The 27,650-nt window shown below is 40.0% G+C and overlaps 1 protein-coding gene across 5 annotated transcripts in view; it reads right to left on the bottom strand.

Annotated features, from left to right (window-relative positions):
• LOC136836055 (putative leucine-rich repeat-containing protein DDB_G0290503) overlaps positions 1–27,650 on the bottom strand; it is a 359,912-nt gene that overhangs the window by 296,614 nt on the left and 35,648 nt on the right. For all 5 annotated transcript variants that reach the window (XM_067099946.1, XM_067099947.1, XM_067099948.1 and 2 more), the window contains exons 4-6: positions 22,116–22,285; positions 19,519–19,603; positions 6,339–6,460 (exon numbers count right to left, since the gene is read on the bottom strand). In XM_067099946.1, coding sequence (XP_066956047.1) covers positions 6,339–6,460; positions 19,519–19,603; positions 22,116–22,285 — 377 coding nt within the window. The remainder of the gene's footprint in view (positions 1–6,338; positions 6,461–19,518; positions 19,604–22,115; positions 22,286–27,650) is intronic.

The raw sequence follows: 27,650 nt of genomic DNA, 5'->3' as shown, positions 1-27,650 counted from the left end.
GTATCCTATGGCGTAAAAGAAAGAGAGAGAGAGAGAGAGAGAGAGAGAGAGAGAGAGAGAGAGAGAGAGAGAGAGAGAGAGAGAGATTTTGCCCCTTCACAGTCAATATGTCAATATGATTGACAGGCCTTCACCCCCACCCCTGAAGTCGGAGACAGAAAAAGAACAGGGAAAACAAAATACTGATCTAAAATCTTACCTAATTTATTATATTTTCTTTAATGAATTAATATTTTGCTGTTTAAATTAATATTAATATTTGAAAATTAGTACATTTATTTATCATACAAAACAAACAGACATGCATGTTACATATGCATAAAAATTCTCTCATTTCAGTGAGAGAGAGAGAGAGAGAGAGAGAGAGAGAGAGAGAGAGAGAGAGAGAGAGAGAGAGAGAGAGAGAGAGATCACACACTAGTGACAGTACATACCCAAAGCATTGATATACAAGCTTTGTGAATGACTACTTCCATCTCCTTCAACCAACAGCGTGTGTGAGAGAGAGAGAGAGAGAGAGAGAGAGAGAGAGAGAGAGAGATGAACACTTTTTTTATACAATATACATATTATAATGATTGATGATATTGAGGGATTTTCTTTAACATCTGATGGATGTTTTGCTGTTTTTGCATTAATATTATTTGAAAATTAGTAAATCAATTTTATCAATTATTTATCATACAAAAATGGAAAGGTACATGTTACATATGCATAAAAATTCTCCCTCTCTTGTCTCAGTGAGAGAGAGAGAGAGAGAGAGAGAGAGAGAGAGAGAGAGAGAGAGAGAGAGAAAAATACAACTCATGCACTACTAACAGTACATAAAAAGCATCAAACTACAAGCTTTGTGAATTGCTACTTCCAACTACTTCAACCAATAGCATGTTGTCATGGAGAGAGAGAGAGAGAGAGAGAGAGAGAGAGAGAGAGAGAGAGAGAGAGAGAGAGAGAGAGAGAGAGAGAGAGAGAGTAGATCAATATTGAGGGATTTTACTTTAACATTTGATTGATATTTTGCTGTGTTTACATTAATATTAATATTTGAAATTAGTAAATAATTTATCGTAAAAAATGTATTTAGCCATGAAAATAAAATGAAAATAATTAGTGAATATTGCTCTCTGAAAACATATGACAAATTTTAAAAGGAATTTGTATTTTCCCTAACTATACAAACATGAGGTCATGTCAGCTTGAGGGGCAGCATGAGGCAAGCATTAAATTCAAAAGACCTTAGGTTTTTATAGTTAGGAAAAATACAAATTACTTTCAAAATTTGTCATTTGTTCCTACACAATATACAAACCTTTCAGTCTTTATCACAGGAAGACTTACTTCTTGGAGGGAGGAAGCTGAGTAAGTCTCTGAACTGTCTAGTAGTTCGCCACACCTAGGTCTTCTTCCTGGTCAAGAGATCACGCATAACCTTTTGGCAGTCTGGATGGCCCCGTGCATGTTATAAGAGTAAGCATTTTTGTCTTACCCTCATGTGTTGGAGATTTTAGTATTCAATAGGATCGATGTACTGTTTTCATTACGCCACATTTAAAATTATTTGAAAGCTCAAGGAAAATCTCCTTTACACACCATAAGTGTATAACCCCGTAAGCCCAGGAGAAACGAGAAGAGGCAGAAAGACAGAAGGAGAAAGAAAGAATAGCCCAGGAGAAACGAGAAGAGGCAGAAAGACAGGAGAAGAAGAAAGAAAGAATAGCCCAGGAGAAACGAGAAGAGGCAGAAAGACAGGAGAGGGAGAAAGAAAGCTCATCAGCTTGCAATGGCAGCTCACAACAGGCAGGCAACACACCAACACCCTCCACTCACTCAACCCTCAGCAGTGTTGGCACCCTCATAAGAAAATGGGATGAAGCCAAGCCTGAAGCCTGGCTCGACCATATTGAAAAGGTCCTGATGACCTATCAGCCCTCTACCAAAGAAGTGTCTCTGACCCTGGGAAAGCACCTTGAAGGGAAGGGTGCTATTGCATTCAATGCTCTCCCCCCCTAAGAATCAAGGAAATCTTACCCTTGTCTGCCAACCTATTATAAAAGCTTTTGAAATAAGTCCTGACCATTGGAGGAAAAGGTGGAGAAATATTCCCAAGGAATCAGGCCAAACCTGGTCTGAGTGGATCTTCAAAAGACCCAGGCCCTGAAACGATGGCTAGAATCTCTGAAAGCTACTAGTGTGGAGGATGTCCTTGAACTCTTCCAGCTCAAGGACTTCTTATTTTATGCCCCGCCAGCTTCCCACGGCCGAAAATTATATCCCTCCTGGCCTACCTCGACCAACTCCCAGCAACCTCCCAAGAATGGGCACCCCCATCCCCCATTAGCAACCCGTGTGTGGGTATTGTAAGAGAATAGGGCACCCCAGTGAACTGTGCCGCTTGAAGGCTGAGCATCAGCCAGAAGACCCCTCTACGTCCTCAAACGGGACAACACCCCAACGAGCCACAGCTGGGTCGTGGACGAAGGGTAAAGGGCCTGCTCCCTCCAATGGGACAGTGCCCAATGGGCAAATTGCCCCAATAATAATAAGTCAAGTACGCCCGCCCTTGCCTTGGCAGTCACTGACCCAACATCCTTGGGTCCTCCAGCCCAGGGTCCCATTTATGTGGCACTTTCCCAAGGTAGGTGCCCCACCAGCCAGGTCAAGGCATTTGATGATTCTGGTGCACAAATGTCCCTCATAAGGGAAGACAAGTTCCCCATGGAGCTACCATTAGCAGACGTAAACTCGTCATGATTGAGGGTATCAATCACTTTAAGATGACACTTCCTATAGTCAAGTTGAGGATCAAGAGACCTCAGAGATCTGAAATCTGCGACCTTGCAGTCACCAGATACATTCCCAGGGTTATGACCTCCTCCTGGGGCAGGACTTCCAGTCCCCATCTCAGTTAGAGCAATCCTGGGGACCAAACCCCCCACACCATTCATTTGGCACAATTAAGTCTCAAACGCATGCATTTGTTCCAATGCCAATGCCACCTGAGTGCAATGTGCAGTGGCCCCCTCCATCAAGAGCAATTCCTGATCCCATTCCGGTGCCCGGCCCTGGCCCAGTGCCAGGGCCAGGGCCCCAAATAATCCCCCTCCAGGAGATCCCACATTTGATTCACAATCTCTGCCAGTGTCACCTGGGTGCACTGAGCAGTGCCAAGCTCCGTCCGTCCCAAACGACGAGAAAATTCCAAATCAATTATTAGTGCCTGACCCTTCTTTAGTGCCAGCACCACAGCACACCCCTAATCTCCATTCCAGAGATCCTAGTCCAGGTTGCCTCTCTTCTCCCGGCTTGGCTCTGTTACCAATGCCGGTAAGAGAGACGGATTCTTCCGACCACAGCGGAAGCTCACCCACGGGTGCGGCCTCACAATCTTACCTGCAAGCCTCTCACGCCCCGCCACGACAGCTTACGCTCTGTCTCAGTCCGCCGCAGACACAACAGCGAGTAAAGGTTCTGCCATTTCTCAAATGGCTGATGAACTCAAGGAACTGTGACGCATCATGGTAGAACTTGCAACGAAGGCCCCTATGTCAGCCATCAAGGATGCCGACACAGGTGGTACTCAAATACCTTCCCCACGCTCGGTTCCACCAATTCCCCAACCAAGACAAACCATCAAAGTAAGAGAGGTCTGTGGAGGAAATACCATGGGCATGGATAATTCCAGGTAGCTTCAAGAGCCCTCTCCTCGCCCCCACCCTCCTGGCACCCGTGCCAAACTGGCACAGTGCCATCCCTTTTCCCTACGAAGACTTTGGCACCTCTATCCAGAAGAGGAAGTCAGGGTCCTTCACCTATCTATTTTCCTTATAACTCTATCCCTTATTCTTTTCCTTTAACATTTCCCTTCCTTACTTTTGATTATTACTCATTTTATGCCTCACCAAAGTCCCATTTTACTTTATTCACATCTGCCAATGCAGAGTGCCATTGACAGATATGCCAACTGTATAAGTCCTATGACTTCCCTTTCATGCCTACCGCAGCATAGATGCATTTAAAATACAATATGCCATCGCCAGTAGTTATTATTATATGAGTGCCAACTTGGCACAGCGCCATTATCGCAGATGTTGGTAAATGATCTTGCTGGAGGAGTCACGCCCTTTGGCTACCTTTGCGGCCTTCTTGGGGCTTAGAATGAACCTAGCTGTTGTCCATAGGCTAAGGAATGTAATTTCGGCATATTTAATCATCATCTTTAATTAATCATTGATTACTCTGAATCTGTCACCTATTCTCTTTGTGAATCTCTGTAATATGTCTCGAGTCGCAGACTCGCGACCTTGTTTATAGTGCCCAAATGGCACTGAGCTGTTGATCAAGTATCATGGAAACACCTAAGCCCACGTTTACCTTATTGTAATGCCTCTTCAAGGCAGAGTAACTGCATGTATGCAAAATTCATAATTGATTATTATTAACAGTGCATGAAGTATCTCTAGAATTAACCTATGATTAATTCATTGTTTTAACTATACCATTACGTTGTGAAAATATTCTCATTAACGCTGCCAAACGTAATAGGAATTTAATGATAAGAATATGTCATTTCTAGCAGCAAGTATTTATTCTGCATTAACGTAAACGTCACAGTGTTGTTTTACCTCCTGAAATTAATTGCTGTGCAGAAGTTTAAGTTAAATTATAAGGCACCAAAGGGAAATGAGAGAGAAGTAAAGTAAAGTCTTTAAGTGAGTTTGCTTGCTGGTAATCATTCTCACCAGATCTAGGGTGTGAATGCTATCTTGGTTGGGGAGGTGCGACGGATGGAACCGTTTTACAAGCCACCTCACCCGTTTTTCCATCTGTAATGTAGCAGAGAAAGAAAGAAAATTCATTTCAATTGTTTTAATTACTAGAACTGTGGGTTCCCACTCACACCTTCATAAACTCTCTTCTTCATTCCCCAAAATGGTCGAGCCTAACCCTTCTCTCTGTTCAAAATAACTCCTAAGGCCTTGTTTCCAGGCGGCCTTCGAAGATGCCTTCCTTGACAGCGTCGGACAATGGGCAAGGGAGGAGCCCCCGCCATGTTAACCCTACACAAGGTTTACATGATGCCATGCGGCCTATTTGGAAAACGTGAAGAAGATTGACCTTTGCGCCATCTAGTCAGACGCCACCGCGTAATCTCCGACGTTATTTATAGATGATGCAACAGCAATCGAGAGAGAGAAGAGTGCAGAACACCACCAAGGACAGATGTCCTTAACCTTGCCTGACCCTCGAACTTTCCACGTGTTCGACCCCAAGGTTCGAACCAGTATACTTTTGTAGTGGCATTTTAATTCCCTCCTCCATCGCCAGCACCCATCAAACAAGGACACCGTCACCTTGACAAAGGTAATGTACCGAAATAATTTCTTAGTCAGTCACGATTCCTGTTACTTCTCTGTCTGATCTTCATTTATTTTCCATTGTGCGATCACCTTCAGTAATTTGTGTTGGAGCATTCAGTTAACGTAATTATGCATTTAATGTTGAACTGAGTTATTTGGCACCATCTGTGCATTCCCTCAGTTCCCTTTGAGCATCTTATTATTCTTGCAAGTAACCGTCTTGCATATATTGCAGATAGGCCCCGACTATGAAATCACTCCATGTGCAGTCCCTCTTCTACCCCTACTGCGATGTTTCCTATTATGAAGACATCATTGGCGTAGAATATTTATCCTGTGTAGGATTCACTCATTTAGCAGGCCCTTATTATTACCTGCCCAGTAATTCGTCATTCTCTTGATCTATGTTTGCTTTGTAAATACAATTAGTTAAGAGAACCCTTGAGTTTGCGTAATTTTCCCTCACTTGAAGAAGACCCTAAGCCACAGATTTCCCTGGTTTGCCTACAAAGTTGTCATACTACTGAGTAAGATGTGTAACGAATACAGTAGATTTCTTGATAACCTAAGGAATTCCCTACATTCATCCGTTGCCGCCCAGAATCAAGTAAGTATCCCTTAGACATTTGCAGCAGTATACATATTAAACAAGTCAACAAAGGCAATCAATATCAAACCCAAATGATCCAGTTCAGCAAAAAGCAAATTATAAGAGACACTGTCCAGTGGTCCTCATACCACCACGACAGAAAGAACCACCGAGAACAATAGACACATGAACCACAGTTCATCCTGGAAGGGAGGGGTCAATAGACAATATAACCAGATGATCTAAATGAAAATTTTTTAGTTTATATTCTGTCATCCTTCTGCTAACATAATAGAGAGGTAAGATTCATTTAAAATACACAATACAGTATTTGTAAGCCTTGAAATTATATGAAATAAGGCTAGTGAAGTTCCCATAACAGTTCTACTCACTTGGACTAGTTCTCGTAAAGGTGAAGTTACAGATGTTTTTGGAGAACTGGAATAAACTGTGGGTGATCCCCAAGGAGCATTAGTAGTGACTGGGGTTTGGCAATTTCCTGTAGTCTTAGCATCTGAAAGCAGTACAAATACAATTATTTTATATTAAAAGCTACAAGCAAAAGAAAACAAGATTTAGACAAAGCTATAATTCGAAAAACACCAATAACATGACATTAGTGGTCATAAAAAAATTTGACCAGACCACCAAGTTACAACTGTAAGCTACAAAAGATAGTTCCACAAGACCACAAAATTAAAACTCAACTTTCACAGGCACAAGCTCAATGATTTGCTCTTGTGGAAATGAATAAAGTAATGATTGCCAGTTTCATAATTTCAAGAATTCTGGCATTTGTTACAATGAGCTCAATCATTATTGTAAAGTTATTTTTGTGAATGATTATGCTTGATTTTGTCTTCATGGCTGCATACTTGGCTACTTCATTGTCTTTATTTCCTTGAATGCCTGGATAAGCTGCCATCCAACTCATTTCAACAATTGCACCAGGTTCACTAATTTACAGAAAGAATATTTGAAATGCTGGCATTTTCTGGATAGTAATTTTCAAGTGCTTCCATGACAATCCAGTGGTTTCATTAGTCATTTATTAATTATACAGTTATCTATGGCATTCCTAAAATTCCTGAAAATTAAAAATTTTTTTTGAAGTTATTTCTTTAAACCATTAATGGCCATAATTATCCACTGAAGTACCTATGGATTATTTCTTCAGAAATAATTGACATTGGTCTAAATAACAAGGTTCTGCCATCAGAACTAAAATTTTATGTGTAAATATAAATTTGAGAGTGGAAGGATTTCCTGCCACTGGGCAGTGGAGTTCACATATCTAAGCAATTTTTTTATGAATTCTTGTATATTAGGCAAAAAATGTAGTAAATTATATCCTGAAGCCTAAGAGGAATTACTATATAATCAAACACACTGAAAACAGAGCAACATTCATTAATATTAGTAGTTATTTTGTGTTGGGGCTCAGGAGTTGTAAATAACTTTCCCACCTTGTCAGCTATTAATCAAGACTATTTAAAAAATTATATTTAAACCACTGGTTACAACATAAGTTCACTCAGGCTATATTGTCCATCCTGCTTGAGATTATGGTTGTAAATTATATATATACATACACACACACACACACACACACACACACATATATATATATATATATATATATATATATATATATATATATATATATACACACAGACAGTCTCCGGTTTGCGACGGTCTTGGCTTACAACGTTCCGAGTTTACAACACTTTTCAAATATATTCATAAAAAAATTATTTCCAGGGTTACAACGCATGTTCCAGGTTTACGACACTGACAACACCGGTCCGACGGAAGAAATATGGCTCCAGAATGGCGGAATGGTCAATTTTGGAGGGTTTTCTGTTGAAAAACTCAATGTAAATGCAGGATAAATTGTTTTCAAGGCACCCAAAGGAATAAAAGTAAGGTTTTTTTTACGATTTTCGATGGTATTTCAGATGACATCAGTCCGACGACGATCGGAAGAAATATCCATCCAAAACAGCAGAATGGTCAATATTTGGAGGGTTTTTATTATGAGAAACTTAATATAAATGCAGGATTCATTGTTTTCAAGACACCCAAACGATTAAAAGTAAGGTTTCCTTACGATTTTCGACGGTATTTTAGACGACGCCAATCCTACGACGATTGGAAGAAATATGCATTCAAAACAGCAGAATGGTCAATATTTGGAGGGTTTTTATTAGGAAAAACTCAATATAAATGCAGGATTCGTTGTTTTCAAAACACCCAAAGGATTAAAAGTAAGGTTTTCTTACAATTTTCGACGGTATTTCGGACAGCGCCAGTCCGATGACGATAGGAAGAAACATGCATCCAAAACAGCAGAATGGTCAACATCTGGAGGGTTTTTATTATGAAAAACTTAATATAAATGCAGGATTCATTGTTTTCAAGACACCCAAAGGATTAAAATTAAAGTTTTCTTATGATTCTTGACGGTAATATTTGGGATGACTCGGTGTCCAACGCATACGATGGAAGAAAATTTACATTCGCAGATTTTTTCATAGAGCAATATTCATTAATTACTGATTTTTATTTTATTTTCATGACTAAATACATTTTTTATGATGAAAAAATTACTCACTAATTTTAAAATATTAATATTAAGGTATCCACAGCAAAGTATCGATAAAAGTTAAATTAAAATCCCATGAAATCATAAAATTGCTTACCGATGTAATCACTTCATTCAACCTCTATCTTTCTCCCTCTCTGTCCCCGAATAATTCACGAATAATTTCACTTTTGAGATTTAAGTACGTCCAACCGCCCATATTTCTCTCTGTATTGCATATATCCTTCAAAGAAATATCGATTACTGTATATAAACATAAAAATATACCAAAATCCCATCATTGCTTGTGTGACAATTTTTTTTATTGCTTTGACGTAGGCTTATGACGATACCGCTCGGAGGATTACGAGTAGCCAATAACAGAGCTCGTAGCAACCCCTTCTCTCCATGACGATATGCTATTGGCTAGCAGGACTGACAGTAGCCAATAACAACTTGTAACAACCCCCTCTTCCCCTTCCCGCCCTCCTTGACGACATGCTATTGGCAGGAAGGGTGGGATTTTAACCAATCACAAAGCTTGTACCTCATGGGCTTTGCATACACTATAAAGAGGGGGATAGTGTTTTTTTCTCTCTCTCTCTCCGACATGAGAGAGAGAGAATGACTGCATAAGATTTTTCTATCAAATTTGTGGGAGATGACAACTAACTACGTTTGTATGATGTATAAATGACTTACCTAATAATAAGTGCTAATTTTCAAATATTAATAAGATTAAATAATAATAATAATACAATATCCTTAAATTACAACAATTATGCAATTTCAAGGCAGACTAAGGCCGGAAGATCACTTTCTCCCTTCCTTTCTCTCTCTCTCGCCAAAAGGTAGAATGAGAAATGGATAGATATATTACAAATAGATACTAAGTTCAGCCCTTCCCTCTCTCAGAAACAGATACTGCTAATTTGAGTCTCTTTACCTATGCACACTGCATGTGTGTGTGTGTGTGTGTGTGTGTGTGTGTGTGTGTTCATGGTGCTTTAAAAATGCTTAGTAAAAGTAGTAGCCTACATCTTTGGAAGACAAAGAAAAAAACCAATTTTTGTTGTCAGTCGCAGTAAAGAGAAATGGATTAACATTCCTCGAGAGATTAAAGAGATAAACCCTCTCTCTCGTTCTCTCTCTCTCTCTCGCCCGTGCCAGTACAAGAATGGCTGAATGTAAGTCGTAGTGGTAATTCATTTTCTCTCTCTCTCTCTGGTTGGAAAAGGGTACTAGTGTTCAAGATGACTTTGAAAAGATATTAATATAATTTCAAAGATTTATACAGTAGTACAGTGACCCTTCGTTTATCGCGGGAGATAGGTTCCATGACAGGCCGCGATAAGTGAAATTCCGCGAAGTACGAACAGCATATTTATTTATTTAACTTGTACAGTATTTGGACTTTTTAAAACCCTCCCTGTACTCTTAACAACCCACCCTTTACTATATTAATAACAGGGACAACTGTTAAGCAATATGACTTCAGTAGGTAAGTTTATAGTACCATATAACAGCAGCTAATTTACTGTGGTAAAGTAGCTATAGTATATGACGTGATTGGCAAGCTTTAAATTTTAAAGAATACAGTATACATACAGTAATACAATACAGTATCATGTTACTGTACTGCATTACATGTAATACAGTACAGTAACACTTAAGATTAAAAAAAATAAAGATTGTTACTGTACCCACCACAAAAGAAGTTGAAGTAAAACTTGAATGAAGATGGTGATGAATTTGCTGCGCAGTAAAAATGATGACGATGAAGGTGATGATGACTTTTACCGCACAGTCAATGATTGTATTTTACATCTCTTCAGACGGCAGTGCCATTTCCTGGGGCACCTCTTCCACTTCTTCCGCGGTTTCTGAAGGTGTAACCGTAGTAGCAGCAGCAGGAACTGGCTCTTTTTTGCGAGGCTGCAAAAACATTGTGATTGGCAGTTGCTGCCGCTGCTTCTTTTTCTGGTCGAAGAGCGTCTTGTAGGGGGCCATGACGTCATCAACCATGTTGCAGAATTGAACCAATCGAACCATATCGTCGTCCCATTCCTGCAACCGCTCTTGCAGTTCCTTAGCCAGCTTGCAGAGCCCGGCGAGCCGTTCCAAAGTCAAGCCAGTTTGGGAGACAACTTCTGTTTCTTGCTGCGCTGCTTCTTCTTCTTCTTCGCTCGCCGACTTTGTCAACTCTTCGCGGTTTTCATCAGTTAGCGGCTGGGAGTGGCAGTCTAGAAGTTCGTCGACGTAGCCCGTGGTCATGTCTGCAAAGCCCTCACCTCCAAGGATCGCAGCCAACTGCACAGCTTTCTGTACTGCCGAGTGTTGGATTTCAGCAGGTGTAAATCCTTTGTCGTCGTAAACAACCTCGGGCCACAACTTCTTCCAGCTGATGTTAATGGTGGCAGGCTTCATTTCTTCCAATGCCTTGTGGATATTTTGGAGGCACGTAGCAATTGTGTACTGCTGCCAGTATGCCTTCAAGTTGAAATCGTTGTCTTCTTGGGCGGCATCCATGGAAGCAACCAGGTTCGCCAGGGCATTCCTCGTGTACAGGGTCTTGAACGCCCTAATAACTCCCTGGTCCATTGGCTGAATAAGTGACGTCGTGTTGGGCGGTAGGAACTCAACCTGAACCCCCAAATACGACAGATCAGTAGCATGGCCACCAGCATTATCCATAATGAGGAGGACTTTTCTGCTTGATACACCTTCATTTGCGGGATAAAACACTGGTGGAACCAGTCGGAGGTCAGCATCTTCGTTATCCAGGCCTTTGGATTGTGCATCCAATGTACGGGCAGCAGATTCTTGTTTTTGTTTTTTAAAGCCCTTGGGTTTTTAGACTTGTAAATAAGTCCTGGCTTTAATAAAAATCCCGCAGCATTGCCACACATCACGAGGGTCACACGATCCTTGTATGCTTTAAAGCCAGAGGCTTTTGCTTCCTCTTTGAAAAGGAAAGTTCGCGAGGGCATTCTTTTCCAAAACAAGCCCGTCTCGTCCATATTAAAAACTTGTTCGGGCTGATATTCACCTTCAGAGATAATCTTCTTGAAGATTTCATTGACATATGTTTCAGCAGTGACGCGTAGCGTTTCTGAAACTTTGCAAACCACCCTTTGCTAGCAGAAAATTGCAGTTTCTTACGTGGTGAATGACTGGACGTCTCTGGTTGCGGATCATCTACGTCTTCTTCATCTTCTGCTTCTTTATGCTCGCCACTGTCGTCCTCTGGTTCCTTAGTGGCGAAGGTCTCGTACAGGCTCCTAGCCTTTGTCTGGATAATGTTCGTATCCAAGGCTATGTACTTCTTTCGGCAGTCGGCTATCCACATGGCCAAAGCAGCTTCCATACGGACAATAGTTTTATTACGAGCCGTAACCACTCTCTTCGCAGACTTGTTAAAGATGATGGCAGCTGTCTTCCTAATCTTAACCTCGTCCTTGTAGATGTAGCGAATGGTGGATTCGTTCACGCCAAAATGGCGGGCTACAGCCGCAAACTTTCTCCCTACCTTCAACATATCGAGAAGTTTCACCTTTTCAGTGATCATCATCATTCTTCGATGGCGTTTAGGCTCGGTACCAGCCTTGGAAGAAGCAGCACGCTTGGGAGCCATTGCAGGGGGTGAAAATTGGAGCAAAGTTCAACTAAAACCACAAAAAAAAATCACACAGCACAGCGTAAAAAAAACCGTTCGGCGAGAAAGCTTGAAGCGAAGTGGCCGCGAGAGAGAGACAAGGGGAGATGCTGCAAGTTCTGAGCATCAGTCTAAGCACCAATCACAGGCCCGATTAGAAATCGGGAAGCTGAAATTTGTCATCTCCCTCCCATGCACCAATCACAGCCCGTGTTACAACGCACTTAGTCACCGAGATGGTACGCTTTGTGTTTTCCCAACAATGGAACACACGGTACTGTACTGTATAGGCATCACTTTCCATTTATAGGCATCACTTTCCAGATGGTTTTTTTTTTTTTGTCATAGGAGTTACAAGTGCAAATATCTTTTTTTTTTTTTTTTCTTAGACTAGGAAATACTATTTCTTATTAATATTTTAATGGATTTAATGAGAAATTTTGGGTGTTCATATATCGCGATTTTTCTCCAGAAAATCCGCGCTATAGTTTCCATTAATATATATTAAAAACTCCGTGAAGTCGTGATTTCGCGATAATTGAATCGCGAAGTAGCGAGTGGTCACTGTAATAGGATAATAGCTTAAGCTATATTTTATGTAGGATGATACTTAAAGTAAAAATGGGAGAGCAATGTAGTTCTGTGGGATTCCAAGTCTTTTTCTGGTGGATAAGTGGTGAGGCAGTCTCTCTCTCTCTCTCTCTCTCTCTCTCTCTCTCTCTCTCTCTCTCTCTCTCTCTCTCTCTCTCTGGCTTCAAAACAGTAGGATGGTAAAATTTTGGAGGTTTTTTTTTTATGAAAGACTCAATAAAAATGCAGGTTATGTCATTTTCAAGATACCCAAAGGATACTCAAGGGATTAAAAGTAAGGTTTTCTTATGATTTTCGACGATTTTTCCGGTTTACGACGATTTTCGGCTTATGACGCGTCGTCAGAACGGAAACCCTGTCGTAAACCGGAGACTGCCTATATATATATATATTGTATGTATAAATTTATGTATATGTATATGTATGTGTGTGTATGTATATATATGTGTGTGTATGTATATATATGTGTGTGTATGTATATATATATATGTATATATATATATATATGTGTATATATATATATATATATATATATATGTATATATATTGTGTATATATATATATATATATATATATATGTATGTGTATATATATATATATATATATATATATATATATATATATATATATATATATATATATATATATATATATATATATATATATGACTTTTTTATCACATCACCGTGATTCATATACAATCAGTAAGCTACAAACGCCCTGTAATATCCCTTTCGCTCTACCTCGGAAATAATATATTTTTATATATGTTACCTAAGGGGAATTTTTTTAGTTGATAATAAGTTCGTCGTCCCGTGGGCTCGAACCAGCGAAGGACCAGAACTCAGGACTACAGTGGACGCATTAACCCATGCGGCCAGCAAGTGAGGTATAAGTGGATATCGTCTCCCACATACAAATCCCCCGTCGAACTCAGGTGTTTGTATTTAGAGACGATATCCACCCACCTCTGCCATGCTAACCGTGTAGTGCATTTGTCGCACGCAGCCATATTATGACTTTTTTATCACATCATCGTGATTCATATACAATCAGTAAGCTACAAACGTCCTTTAATATCCAATTCGCTCTACCTCAGAAATAATATACTTTCATATGTTACCGAAGGGGAATTTTTTAGTTGATAATAAGTTCGTCATCCCGTGGGCTCGAACCAGCGAAGGACAAGAACTCAGGACTACAGTGGACGCATTAACCCACGCGGCCAGCAAGTGAGGTATAAGTGGATATCGTCTCCCATATACAAATTCCCCGTCGAACTCAGGTGTTTGTATTTAGAGAAGATATCCACCCACCTCTGCCATGCTAACCGTGTAGTGCGTTTGTCGCACGCAGCCATATTATGACTTTTTTATCACATCACCATGATTCATATACAATCAGTAAGCTACAAACGTCCTTTAATATCCAATTTGCTCTACCTCGGAAATAATATATTTTCATATATGTTACCGAAGGGGAATTTTTTAGTTGATATTAAGTTCGTCGTCCCGTGGGCTCGAACCAGCGAAGGACAAGAACTCAGGACTACAGTGGACGCATTAACCCAGTTCGACGGGGGATTTGTATATGGGAGACGATATCCACTTATACCTCACTTGCTGGCCGCATGGGTTAATGCGTCCACTGTAGTCCTGAGTTCTTGTCCTTCGCTGGTTTGAGCCCACGGGACGACGAACTTATTATCAACTGAAAAATTCCCCTTCGGTAACATATATGAAAATATATTATTTCTGAGGTAGAGCGAATTGGATATTAAAGGACGTTTGTAGCTTACTGATTGTATATGAATCACGGTGATGTGATAAATAAGTCATAATATAGCTGCGTGCGACAAACAAACTACACGGTTAGCATGGCAGAGGTGGGTGGATATTGTCTCTAAATACAAACACCTGAGTTCGAAGGGGGATTTGTATATGGGAGACGATATCCACTTATACCTAACTTGCTGGCCGCATGGGTTAATGCGTCCACTGTAGTCCTGAGTTCTTGTCCTTCGCTGGTTCGAGCCCACGGGACAACAAACTTATTATCAACTTGATCTCTCTGCAAGAAAGCAAAGACTTATGATTGCATTCCCCCTACAAGGGTGCCAGTCTTTAGTATGTCATCCAGTTTTGCCCAGCCAGAGACACTGGGGATGGCAACATGTTGCCCAGTCCAAGACACTGGGGATGGCAACAGATTGATGGCACCTGGTTTCCGTATTGGACAGATTTGCCAATAGTAGCAACATCTTGCCAAGAACTGAATAAGTGTGGCTGCAAAAAGGAATGCCATTGCAGGTGCAAGGCTACAAATCTGGACTTAGCTACACAGCTCTCTGCAGCTGCACTTACTAAAACTAACACAAAACATATTGGTTTCTCTCTGGAGATACACACTTTTTTTTAATCTTTGGTGGCCATTTTGGAAATATGGTGTTCATATGGTGGCCATACTGGAAAGATGGGTTCACTTTATCTCTTCATGACAGTATGATGCCAAAATACAAATTCTCAATTATTATATGGACGGTACGCAACTTTTATAGGCTTATGAAATGAAAATATTTGAAATATATAGCAAACTTGCTGCCATTTTGGAAAAGTGTCAGTCACCTTGGAAATAGCCAAATACTGAGGTGGCCGGACGTTGACTTTGATTTATGGGGATAATAAGAGTTCTCATGCCAAATCTGTTGCTTTTATCACCATTTGCACTTTTTTCCCATTATCCTGCTCCACTATCACCACTCCGCATCCCTTGTTAAAAGTATTGAGACATATGAAGCTCTAAAACTGGTTGCATGATTGTGCAGCCTACCTACATCATGGCCTAATCCAACAAATGCTTGGGCTTAGCAGCTGATCCACATAGGGAGAAGGAAGCAACTTTACATTCAACCCCATATTTATGCTAAACTAAGTACCCAGGCAAGATATTTTTCTGTCCAAACAGACAAATGGAGCTGGATGGTTACAAAATCTGTCAAGCAGCCACCACAGGTCCAAAGCAGGAGGTATTAACCCTTTAACGCCGAAGCCCTATTTACAAAAACGTCTCCCGTATGCTGGTGGCGTTCGGTGAGTTAGCGCCGAAGCGGAAAAAAAGTTTTTTTTTTTTAAATCACAGCACGCTTAGTTTTTAAGATTAAGAATTCATTTTTGGCTCATTTTTTGTCATTGCCTGAGGTTTAGTATGCAACCATCAGAAATGAAAAAAATATCATTATCATATATAAATATTGGAATATATGACAGTGAAAAAAAAAAAAAACTCGTATATAATTGTATACAAATCGCTGTAAGCAAACGGTTAAAGCTAATGAGCTAATTTTTTTAGTTGTATTGTACACTAAATTGCGATGATTTTGGTATATAATAAATTTTAAAACGATCAAAGCAACACAGAGAAAATATTATCACAAAATGATGCATGAATTTGTAACTTTCATGGACGTAAAAAAATGTTTTTTTCAAAAATTCACCATAAATCGAAATATTGTGCTAGAGACTTCCCGTTTGTTGAAAAATGAAGCTAATTGATTGAATATTACTAGACTGTAAGTGTTTTAGCTTACAATTGCAGTTTTCGACCATTTCGGTCGAGTTAAAGTTGACCGAAAGTCAAATTTTTAATATTTATCGTGATTTATATGGAAATATTTCAAAACTGATAAAAGCTACAACCATGAGTTATTTTCTGTTGTATTGTACATGAAATTGTGCACATTTTCATATATAAAACTTTATGTAACGACTAATATAAAGCGGTGCAAATATTACGACAACGAGACTAAAGAATTTCTGATATGTTCGGCCGAGTTACCAGCGCAGACGTAAGGAAAATGTTTTTTTCAAAAATTCACCATAAATTGAAATATTGTGCTAGAGACTTCCAATTTATTGCAAAATGAAGTTAAACGATTGAATATTACTAGAATGTAAGAGTTTTAGCTTACAATTGCGTTTTTTTACCATTTTGGTCGAGTTAAAGTTGACCGAAGGTTGAAATTTTGGCAGTTATCGTGATTTATGTGAAAATATTTCAAAACTGATAAAAGCTACAACAATGAGCTATTTTCTGTTGTATTCTACATGAAATTGCACACATTTTCATATATAAAAGTTTATGTAACGACTAATGTAAAACAATGCAAACATTATGACAACATGACGAATGAATTTCTGAGATGTTCGGCCGAGTTACCGCACGCAGACGTAAGGAAAATTTTTTTTTTTTTTAGAAATTCACCATAAATCGAAATATTGTGCTAGAGACTTCCAGTTTGTTGCAAAATGAAGGTACATGATTGAATATTACTAGAATGTAAGAGTTTTAGCTTATAATTGCGTTTTTTGACCATTTCGGTCGAGTTAAAGTTGACCGAAGCTTGAAATTTTGGCAGTTATCGTGATTTATATGAAAATCAAAACTGATAAAAGCTACAACCATGAGTTATTTTCTGTTGTATTCTACATGAAATTGCGCACATTTCCATATATAAAACTTTATGTAACGACTAATATAAAACAATGCAAACATTACGACAACGCGTTTAAAGAATTTCTGGCGCGGACGTAAGGAAAAAGTTTTTTCAAAAATTCACCATAAATCGAAATATTGTGCTAGAGACTTCCAATTGGTTGCAAAATGAAGGTAAATGATAGAATATTACTAGATCGTAAGAGTTTTAGCTTAAAATTGCGTTTTTTTACCATTTCGGTCGAGTCAAAGTTGACCGAAGGTGGAAATTTTGGCAGTTATCATGGTTTATATGAAAATATTTCCAAACTGATAAAAGCTACAACCATGGGTTGTATTTTGTTGTATTGTACATGAAATTGCACACATTTTCATATATAAAACTTTATGTAACGGCTAATATAGAACAGTGCAAAAATTACAACAAAATGACGAAAGAATTAATGAAATTTTCGGCTGAATTACCGCCCATGCGTAAGAAAAAAGTTTTTTTTTCAAAAATTCACCATAAATCGAAATATTGTGCTAGAGACTTCCAATTTGTTGCAAAATGAAGGTACATGATTGAATATTACTAGAATGTAAGAGTTTTAGCTTACAATTACGTTTTTCGACCATTTCGGTCGAGTCAAAGTTGACCGAAGGTTGAAATTTTTTGTAGTCGACGTACGGTACGTCCACTCGGCACCCAACAGACAATTTTAGTCGACGTATGATACGTCCAATAGGCGTTTAAGGGTTAAGGGTGGCATTCCTCAGGTGGTCTGACGCTCCCTTGCTACTTGAAAAACTGAAAAGTTCTTCCAAAAGACAAGGGACAGGACCATGCCCCTAACTTTATGAGTTCTCGCACACACTAGACTGTCATCCTGACTTGAGGAGTCATAAGCTTGCTTGGTTACTAAGGAACAAAAGGGTGTACTGATGAAATTCCCCACACCCTGCTCAAAGAGGATAGGCCCTTTTCAAAGTGTACCTTAAGCTTTGCAACGGACATAAAAGCATCTCATCCAGATCACCACCAACGAAATCTGGGAGGTAAGGGCTCAAGAAACTTGTCTCTATTTCTTATCAGGAACCAAGAGATCCTGAGTTTTTGTCAAGAACTCAGGAATGAATAAGAAAAAGAGGGAAACCCATTCTCCTGGTGCTGGAATAGATAGGATAAGCCACGCAACTCCCCAATATACTTTATCAAAGGTAAGGTTAGCAGAATGGCATGAAAGTGAGCTCCCAGTACAAGGGTGTCCCAAAAAGGTTCATACAGAGCTGGGGATAAGCTGTGGAAAACACGAGTTCCATCCCACACAGGAGGATGATATTCCCTTGGAGAACAAGACTGCCCAAGCTCCTCAAGAACATGCATAACTGATGAAGAAAGATCCATACCCTTTAGATACCCGACTCAAGGCTAAGCAATGCCTTTCACCACTGTGACCAAGAGGAGCTTGTTCTGATGAAGGTACACTAAGAAGTCCTCAGTCAACTGAAAAGACATACCAACCAAATAGAGGCACCTTCTACAAAACAAATCACAGAAGACAGACCACTTTCCTTTGTACATGTTTGAAGAGGAGCAGTGGGAACATATTTCCAACATCATACAAGCAGGACTTACAACGGGCTCGGCTTACAACGTTGCGAGCTTCTGAAGCTCTTCAAATGCATTCGTCAAAAATTATTTCCCAGGTTACAACACATATTCCAGATTTATGACGCCGATCCGACAAAGAAATATGGCTCCAAAAAGGACAGAATGGTAAAAATTTGGAGGTTTTTTGATGAAAAAATCAATAAACATGCAGTTTATGTCATTTACAAGAAATCCAAATGATTAAAAGTAAGGTTTTCTTACGATTTTTGACAATATTTCGAGTTACAATGATTTTCGGCTTACAACGTGGCGTTGGAACGGAACCTTGTCGTAAACTGGGACTCCCTGTATGGTAATTGCATCCACTGCAGCAGACATACTGTCACTTTATCAACTAAAGAAAAAGTGAGTGATACACACCCACTGCAGCAAACATATCTCCTCTATGACAGCCAAAGAAAAAAGTAAGTGACACTGATAGTTGGGCACTACCACCCCCAACCAACCTGCCACTGATTAATTGTTGTTAACAAGCTTTCTGGCTGACAAAAGGAATACTACTGTATCAAAAAAAGGGGGTCTGTATTCTCAGACGAACAATAACATGTTAGAAATTGAGGAGTTAAAAACATGAAAATTCACATCTAAACTACTAACCTATTTTTTCTTGACAAAGAATATCCAAGAACTTGCTGCTCATCCCAGATCCTCTCTTTTGTATGGATTCAATCAAATATTTCAACTGAAAGTAAAAAAAAAAATCTTGAATTATTCACCACCACATGGACATGCTATTTGCTTTGCTCTGGTCATATTTTATGAAAATCATACAGTAGTTATTTTGCCTGAAAGTTATATAAGATATTCTACAAAGAATCACATCAAACTACAGCATAGACCTATAAGCCTGTCTGAAATACAAAAATTTTGGTTCCCACAATGTAGATTTTGTATGACACTGCCTTATTAAAACTTATTACAATGGAATTTAAAGTTAGACTATTCCCAAATTTACATAAGAAAACTCCCTTGTCATTCTGAAATCTAAGGGCCTTCCCTCAAAGTAGTGGTATGATTCATTTCCTGACATGCCCCTAACCCCTTACATTTGCTTTTAAATGGACGCAGGTTAAAGGATTTCATACACTTCACAGCAACTTGATAGAAGTTCAAGATTTCTCCCACACAATTTCTAGAGCATATGCTCATATTTAGTTATAACCAGTCTTCCAGTATTTTATTAGGGCAGAGGCAAATTTCACTGGATGTGTAATTGGGATTAGGGATTCCTACAAGGCAACAAGTTAAGTGAATTTTGAACAATTATTATTTTCTAATGTTTTAAGATTTTGTCTCATTGAGTAATATCTTATTACTTTCACTCCAAAAGACACATCTGAGGTGTTTAATACCAAGAAAATATGATAAAGTACCTATTTCATTATTTTCGGTTAACAGACACCAAAAACTAGTCTTTGAACACTCAGTAGATGAACTGTAAAAGGATATGAATTAAGATTAAAGTGATGAATAACCTTAAAATTTTTGAAATTACAATAATACAAAAAACATGACATGAGTTTTAAATCAGCAATCAAATATATCTAATAACATTCATCTTCTGAAAACTAAGATCATTATCACTATAAATTCAGAAGTCTTCCCAAATACTATAAAGCTCAAAAATATTTTTGCAAGTTCCTGGCTGCATAATATACAGTACATACTAAGCTATCATTTCAAAAGGTAATTCTGTTTCATTCAACAACATACATTAACAAACTCCTACGGAATACGTTACCCCAGTCAAATAAAAAAACTTGCATCAGTAAAGATTAAGAGGCTTTTACCACTCATGCTCAGCCTTTTGTATAGCACCCACTGTATTTTCATTCGTAATTTAATTCATGTCAAGTCAACTTTGTTGCTCTTCCAAACAATACCTTTATTTCATTCAACATTTGATTCACATCCAGATTCCCTGATGTTACTTTATCAATGCTCTACAATTCAAGTAAGAATAAGTAAATGTATTAGTGTGTACCACAGCAGGTATCCTACTATAGCCAGATGTTGATCTTCTGAGTAATGAAAATACCTTTTCACAGTATCAAATCTACATGAACTTTCATAACCTAAACCACTGACATTCTAATGTTTCTTAAATATAAAAACACCAAACACTGAGGCATTATTACTCTTATTTTTATCATTATCATCAAGCAGCTTAACCAGACTGCAGAGTTGAAATTCCTAGCCTCAAAGGTTGATTTATATTTGCAAACTGCAATTCTTTAAATATCTAAAAACTGAATAATAGAAAATTATAGAGAAGCTGGTAAAATTTCCAGAACTGGTTTGTTTTTGAAGTTTGACTGACTGTTGCCATAAGTTCAGACAATCACGTAAAATACCTTAATTGTTACATTCTCTATATAAAAATATTTGGGTTGTGAGCTATTTAACAAGTATCCATGAGTGCAGTGCGACCAATCTGGAGATATAATCTCTTCAATGTTTAATGCCTTTTGGTATGAAGAATGTCATGATCCAATACTACTTTCAAATCAGTTTTAGGGTGTTATTATCATCTTTATTTTTTCACAAAGTTTCCCTCTTACTAAGAATGAAGGGTTTTAGCAGTAAGTATTCACTGACAGGAATAACTACAAGCTATCTGGTTATTCCACACGAGCAGTGATATATATTGTATTTCAACCAGGTTTTTAAGTGTGGAATGAAAGCTTAGGATACAACAGAATATAGAATTTAAGCCAAAGGCCAAGCACTGGGACCTATGAGGTCATACAGCACTGAAACAGAACTTGACTAAAAATGTTTGAGGTCATACAGCACTGAAACAGAACTTGACTAAAAATGTTTGAAAGGTGTAATAGGAGGAAAACCTTGCAGTTGCACTATTAATCAATTGTTAGGAGAGGGTGGAAAGTAAGATGGAAAAAAGAGAATATGAATGGAGGTACAGTAAAAGGAATGAAAGGGGTTACAGTTAGGGGTCAAAGGGATGCTGCAAAGAACCTTAAGTAATGCCTACAGTGCACTACATGAGTTAAACTGGACGGCACTACCCCCCTACAGATGAATAAAAGCTTAATTTGTTTTTCAAAAGAATTTTTACCTCAATAATTATGCAGGTCTTCTAACACACTTATAGTCACTGTAAACTACAAATCCTACAAAGGTCACTGCAATTTTTAAATGAATTACATCATTGAAATTAATCAAAACCTTACTTTTAGTTGAGTATGTGAATCCATTAGAGGAGAATGAATAAGCTTGCTGTTTAATTTTGCACTAGTTACCATTGTAATATATAATAGTAACAAAGTTACTTTGACGAGTTCTTGCTCATCTCCAGACACTACAGCCTCAAAGCACACAAGTTTGGGACCCGCAAAATGTTCTGGAAGAAAAATATTATGCATTAACAAAGAACTGTAAAATCATACCAAATTCATACAATATACATTACTTTCAACAGTAACTTTACTCTTCTGTGATCAGAGTGAAGGGATTCAATTTAGAGAACAATGAGGGAAATTACACTGCTCATAACAGTTCACCACAATTTTAGATGGTTTTTTCAAACATCAAACAACAGAACAAGAGGAGTATGATGTTTTTATAATAAAATTAAGTTTCATAAAACTTACCAAGTAATTACTTAGCTATAGCTTTCACTCGCACAGCAACCCTAAATTAAAAAATCGCAGGAGCGCTTCAAATTGGATAGTGTAGGTCCCAAGCCCTGACCACTGCACGGGTGTGTGGATAACGACTTTCGCCAGTGGCAACATTCTGTCTGTGCCCTTATGTCCATGAGATGGGAGGCGGGAGGGCTCTGATTCTGTAATTACTTGGTAAGTATACATTAAACTTAATTTTATTATAAAAATATCATTTCCATATAAGTAACTTACCAAGTAATTACTTAGCTGAATCCCACATTGATAGGGGGTGGGATGAATGGACATATTCTACTCCAAACATTAAGGTGTGATAATGACTTTGAAATAGAAAGGATGGCTAGCACTCACACAATGCTTGTCATTTCCTTACCTGGTCAGAGAGCTACTGTAGGTGAACACTGCCTCTGGCTGGTGCTCATCTTAACCTGTAGTGGCGTGGCTGTTGAGCCGAGGGTCACCTCTAGGTCAGTGAGAGTCTTGCAGCGGAGGATAAGCCTGATCGCTGAAAAGAGACTTGCAGCGGAGGATAGGCCTGATTGCTGAAAAGATGTAATAACAAAAAAGTGCCCTTGCCCTAGGCACAGTACCAATAAATCAAACAACCAGACAACGCTGTCACCTACACTGACAAAAAACCACTACCCATCAACTAAGACTGGAGGGCACTCCAGGAACAAAATATACCCAAACTCCCCAAAACCTGACACCCTGCATCAAGGCAAAGAGACAGAGGAGAGAAAGAATCTCTCCTATGCTTCTTCCCAGTATCATGCCAGCCACTGATAATGGCCCGAGGGTACTGCAATTTTTAAACTGTTTCAACTTCTTTTAAGTAGTGGGATGCGAAGATCGATTTGCACCTACAAAAGATCAACTGAAGAATGGACGAAAGGGATAAATTATGCTTGAAGGTGAGAGAGGTAGAGACTGCTTGAACTTCATGCACTTTCACTCTGAACACAGGCAAAGTGTCTTCCTGAATCTGGGAATCCGCCTCGGAGATCAAGTCCTTTAGGAAGAACGGCAGTGCGTTCTTCGAAAGAGGGCAAGAAGGATTCTTGATAGAACACCAGAGGTTGCTAGAAGGTCCTCTGATCATCTAGGTCCTTCAAAGATATCTTAGGGCTCTGACTGGGCAAAGAACCTTTTCCTCTTCCTCTGGGACCAGGATTTCCATTAAACTCCTAATGTGGAAGGAACGAGGCCAGGGCTTGAAAGGATCCTCATTCTTGGCTATGAAACCTAGGGTGAAAGAGCACAAAGGAGGGTCTCTGAACTACTTTAGCATGACATCTAGGTTCCAAGAAACCATATCGGACTACTTCTGCTTAGAAGTGTCGAATGACTTGATGAGGTCATAGATGCTGGTTTGATAATAGGTCCATACCTCTCTGTGCTTACAAACTGAGGTAAGCATCGCCCGGTATCCTTTAATGGAGGCAGAGAACAGACCTCTAGAGGTCCTCAGATAGAGGAGGAAGTCCGCTATTTGGGTCAAAGATGTCTCAGAAGATGATACATTATTTTTGAGGCACCATCGACGAAAAATTGTCCACTTTGATTGGTAGGATGTCGCAAGAAGGTCATCGTCTGCACTTTGCAATAGCTTCTGCAGCTGCTCTTGAAAAACCTTTTGTTCTGATGAGTTTCCTGACAGTCTGAAGCCTGTCAGAGCGAGTGTGGACAACCTTTGGTGGTATCTCTTGAAGTGAGGTTGTTTGAGTAGCCACTGTCTTTGGGGAAGTAGCCTCGGGAAGTCTACCAAAAGACATAGAAGGTCCAGGAACCATTCCTTCATGGGCCAGAACAGAGCTACAAGGGTCATCAAGACGACGTGGTACGACAAGAACTTGTTCAGAGCTTTCCTCACCAAGTTGAAGGGCGGGAAGGCATACAGATCCAAGCCCAAATAGTCTTGGAGCATGGCATCTGATGCCCATGCTAGGGGATCCAGGGCTGGAGAGCAGAAGAGAGGATGGCGATTGTTTGTTGAAGTGGCAAACTGGTCTAGAGTCGGTTTGCCCAACAGTCTCCAAAGGTCAACACAGACTATGTGATCCAGGGTCCACTCACTTGAATAAATTGAGTGACTAGCATCACTTGATTTTGGTGCCTAAAGAAGAAGATCCTTTGCTGCCTGGCAGAGGGAAAAGGAATAAGTGGCAACCCCGTTTTCGGATATACGACAGTGCGTTGGTGTTGTTCAAAAGGACCACCACTGTCTTGTTGCAGGTCACGGTCGTGAAGTGTTGAAGACCTAGATGAATGGCCTTTAACTCCCTAACGTTGATATGAAGTTTCCGTTCTTCTGGGGACGTCACGGAAACTTCCTGATTTCTCACATAAAACTGAGCCGCCTGAGTATAAGTCTAGGTTGGGCTTGGAGGACGAAGAGACTTTCCCTGCAAAACTCTTCCTTTGGACAGCCACCACTGGAGATCTGATTTTATTTCCTGAGGGATGGGGAACATGACAGAGTACGGTTGGGTTTTCCTGTCCCAGTTGGCTTTTACTTAGAATTGGAGGACTCTCATGTGCAATCTGCCTTACTTGATGAGGTTCTCAATGAACGAAAGAGTCCCTAATACGCTCATCCATTGACAGGCCGAACACAACAAGAGTTCGAGAAAACTGCAGATCGTCTGATTCAAGGCGCTTACGTCTAGGACTGGTCTCCAACCCCCCGACATTTTAGTTTCTACAAACAGATGATTGTAGAAGCCATCAGTGCAGATGTCCTCAACTTCTTCCATGGCTCTCTTCAGGAGAGAAGATACTTCCTTCAAAAGGGCTGAATGCTTCTCTGAGCATGCTGAGTATGCCATCAAGACGATGGGAGAGGTGACCAAAGGAGGGTTCTCCATGAAAGGGATGCAGTAGCCTTCCTTCAGAATCTTAATGATCCACTGGTCTGGCCCTCTGTGATCTCACTTCTCCCAAAAATGGAGAGGTCAGGCTCCTACTGGGGCACAAAGGACTTCTTGTTCACTTCTTTAACAACGTTTTGGAAAAGCTCCTCTTGATGGTTCTAGTTGGGAACTGGATGTTGGAGTGGGGTCTAGATTGCAGTTAGGATTGTTTTCACGAAAGGGATGCTCTTGCAGTGGAGAGACCATCTTAGGTATGAACAACGACGACGAAGAACTATTGGGGCGCTTGGAAGACTGAGCAAAGAGGTCTTGAGTGGACTTCTGGAGGTCGGAAGCAATCTCTTCCATGATCAACTGAGGGAAAAGGTGAAGCAAATCCATGGACAAAAATAACAAAGCCAACATCTGAGACTGTGATTCCTCTGGTGGTGAAGGAGCACTAAAGTTCTCTCTTCTTCAGAACACAGAGAGAGAAAAGGGTCACAAGTTACGAAGAGCCATCCCTGATGGCTTTGTCTATGCACAACAGCAGACTGAACAAGTCTGCCGCAAGGTGCTCATCCAAGTCCTTGAAGTCTTCTATCTTCTTTGCAAGGGCTCCTACCATCCAATCAAGAAAAGCTGAATGCCTGGAAAACCTTGAAGAGGTTCTTAACTAGGTGGTCCACCTCAGCTGAAGAGAACATAATCTTTACCGATGCAAAAACTGAGCGACGAGAAGAGTCAATGAGGCCGGAGAAGTCCCTTTGGAGGAGGCAGCAACTCCCAACAAGGGAGCTTCCCCAGTGGTGTACAACAAGTACCTCCTCTTAACCAGGTGAGAGGGAGGATAGGCAAAAGTAGCCTTGTCTTGCTCTCTCTTTGCAGAGAGCCAGTCTTCAATTTCTTTAAACGCCTTCTTGGATGACAAGGAAAGAGCCATCTTGGGGAGCCTGGAGCTATCTTCTGGGAAGTTCCTATCAGGAAGGAAGAAGCAGGCGAGGCTGGGCAGCTGGAGCGAAAAACAGCTAGCGAAGAAGAGCTGCATATGCTGAAGGAGGAGCAGTCTTGGTTGATCTCTTCATTCTCTGACAAGATTGGAGACAGGGCTAAATCCTGAGCAGGCTTAAAAGTGGGCTTTCTTATGGAAGTTCACGATTTCAGAAAGCTGTTGCCTGATGGGTACCAAAGAAGGCTCATCTTGATCTGAGGTGGGCACTTGGCAGTCCCTTGGACCTCCAGTATGTTTTCTTACAGGTTTAGGGGTGCAGGACAGTGACCTTCCTCTAGGAGAGCTGGCAGACAAGAAGCCACCCCCTTCACTTGCACTTCTCACAAAACACTTTATTCATTATGACTCTCAGGGATGCCCCTATCTCACACTGAATCCACTACTAGACTTAACTTCTCATCGAACTTGGATCCGAGGTTGGCAATGGCATCAAGTCAGAAGCATGGCAGCTAAGCACAGGAGTATGAGGAATGACAGGAGGACGACTGGGAATAGGAGAAAAGGTGTTACCTGGGGTAGAAGGAATAGCAAGACTAAGATCTGACTTAGGCTTAGGGGAAGAATCTAGGCTACCCTACTCTCGGCCCTAGAGGCCGCCTTTCTCTTCCTATTCTTTTCAAGCTTAATAAGGTGAGATTCAAGAACCTTCCACTTTCTCTCATCCCAGTCCTTGCACTCATCACAAGTATTCTGCTTAGAACACACCTGCCCTCTACAATTACTGCACATGGCATATGCATCAAAGCAAAACTTAGTTAGCCTAAACTTACAGCCTTCACTACAATAGCTAACACTAGAAGCACTTGAATCAGACATAACTAATCCAAACAGACATCAGCAAAGCAGCAGCTCAAAGGCTACATAAAAGCGACAATACTTCACCAACTTCCATTGAGAATGCTAAAAATCCTGAGAAACAGGACTGCAGCAGCTCAATGATGTTGCTCATATGTACAGTAAAACAAGAATGACACCACAGGTGAAAATTGTTATTGACACACCCAGGCAGTGGGTGGGCTCGTCACCTACACTGTGCGATCGAAGTGCCACCACGATTTTTGAATTTAGCGTTGCCGCACGAGTGAAAGCTATAGCTAAGTAATTACTTGGTAAGTTACTTATATCAAAAATAAAACTTAGGCCAAAGGCTAAGCGCTGGGTACTATGAGGTCATTCAGTGCTGAAAGGGAAACTTGAGAGTTCACAGATTTTAAGTGT

Source organism: Macrobrachium rosenbergii, chromosome 56, assembly GCF_040412425.1.
Source record: "Macrobrachium rosenbergii isolate ZJJX-2024 chromosome 56, ASM4041242v1, whole genome shotgun sequence".
Taxonomy (NCBI): Eukaryota; Metazoa; Arthropoda; class Malacostraca; order Decapoda; family Palaemonidae; genus Macrobrachium; species Macrobrachium rosenbergii.
Note: the sequence above shows the minus strand (reverse complement) of the source record. Positions and strands in the feature narration are given on the sequence as shown.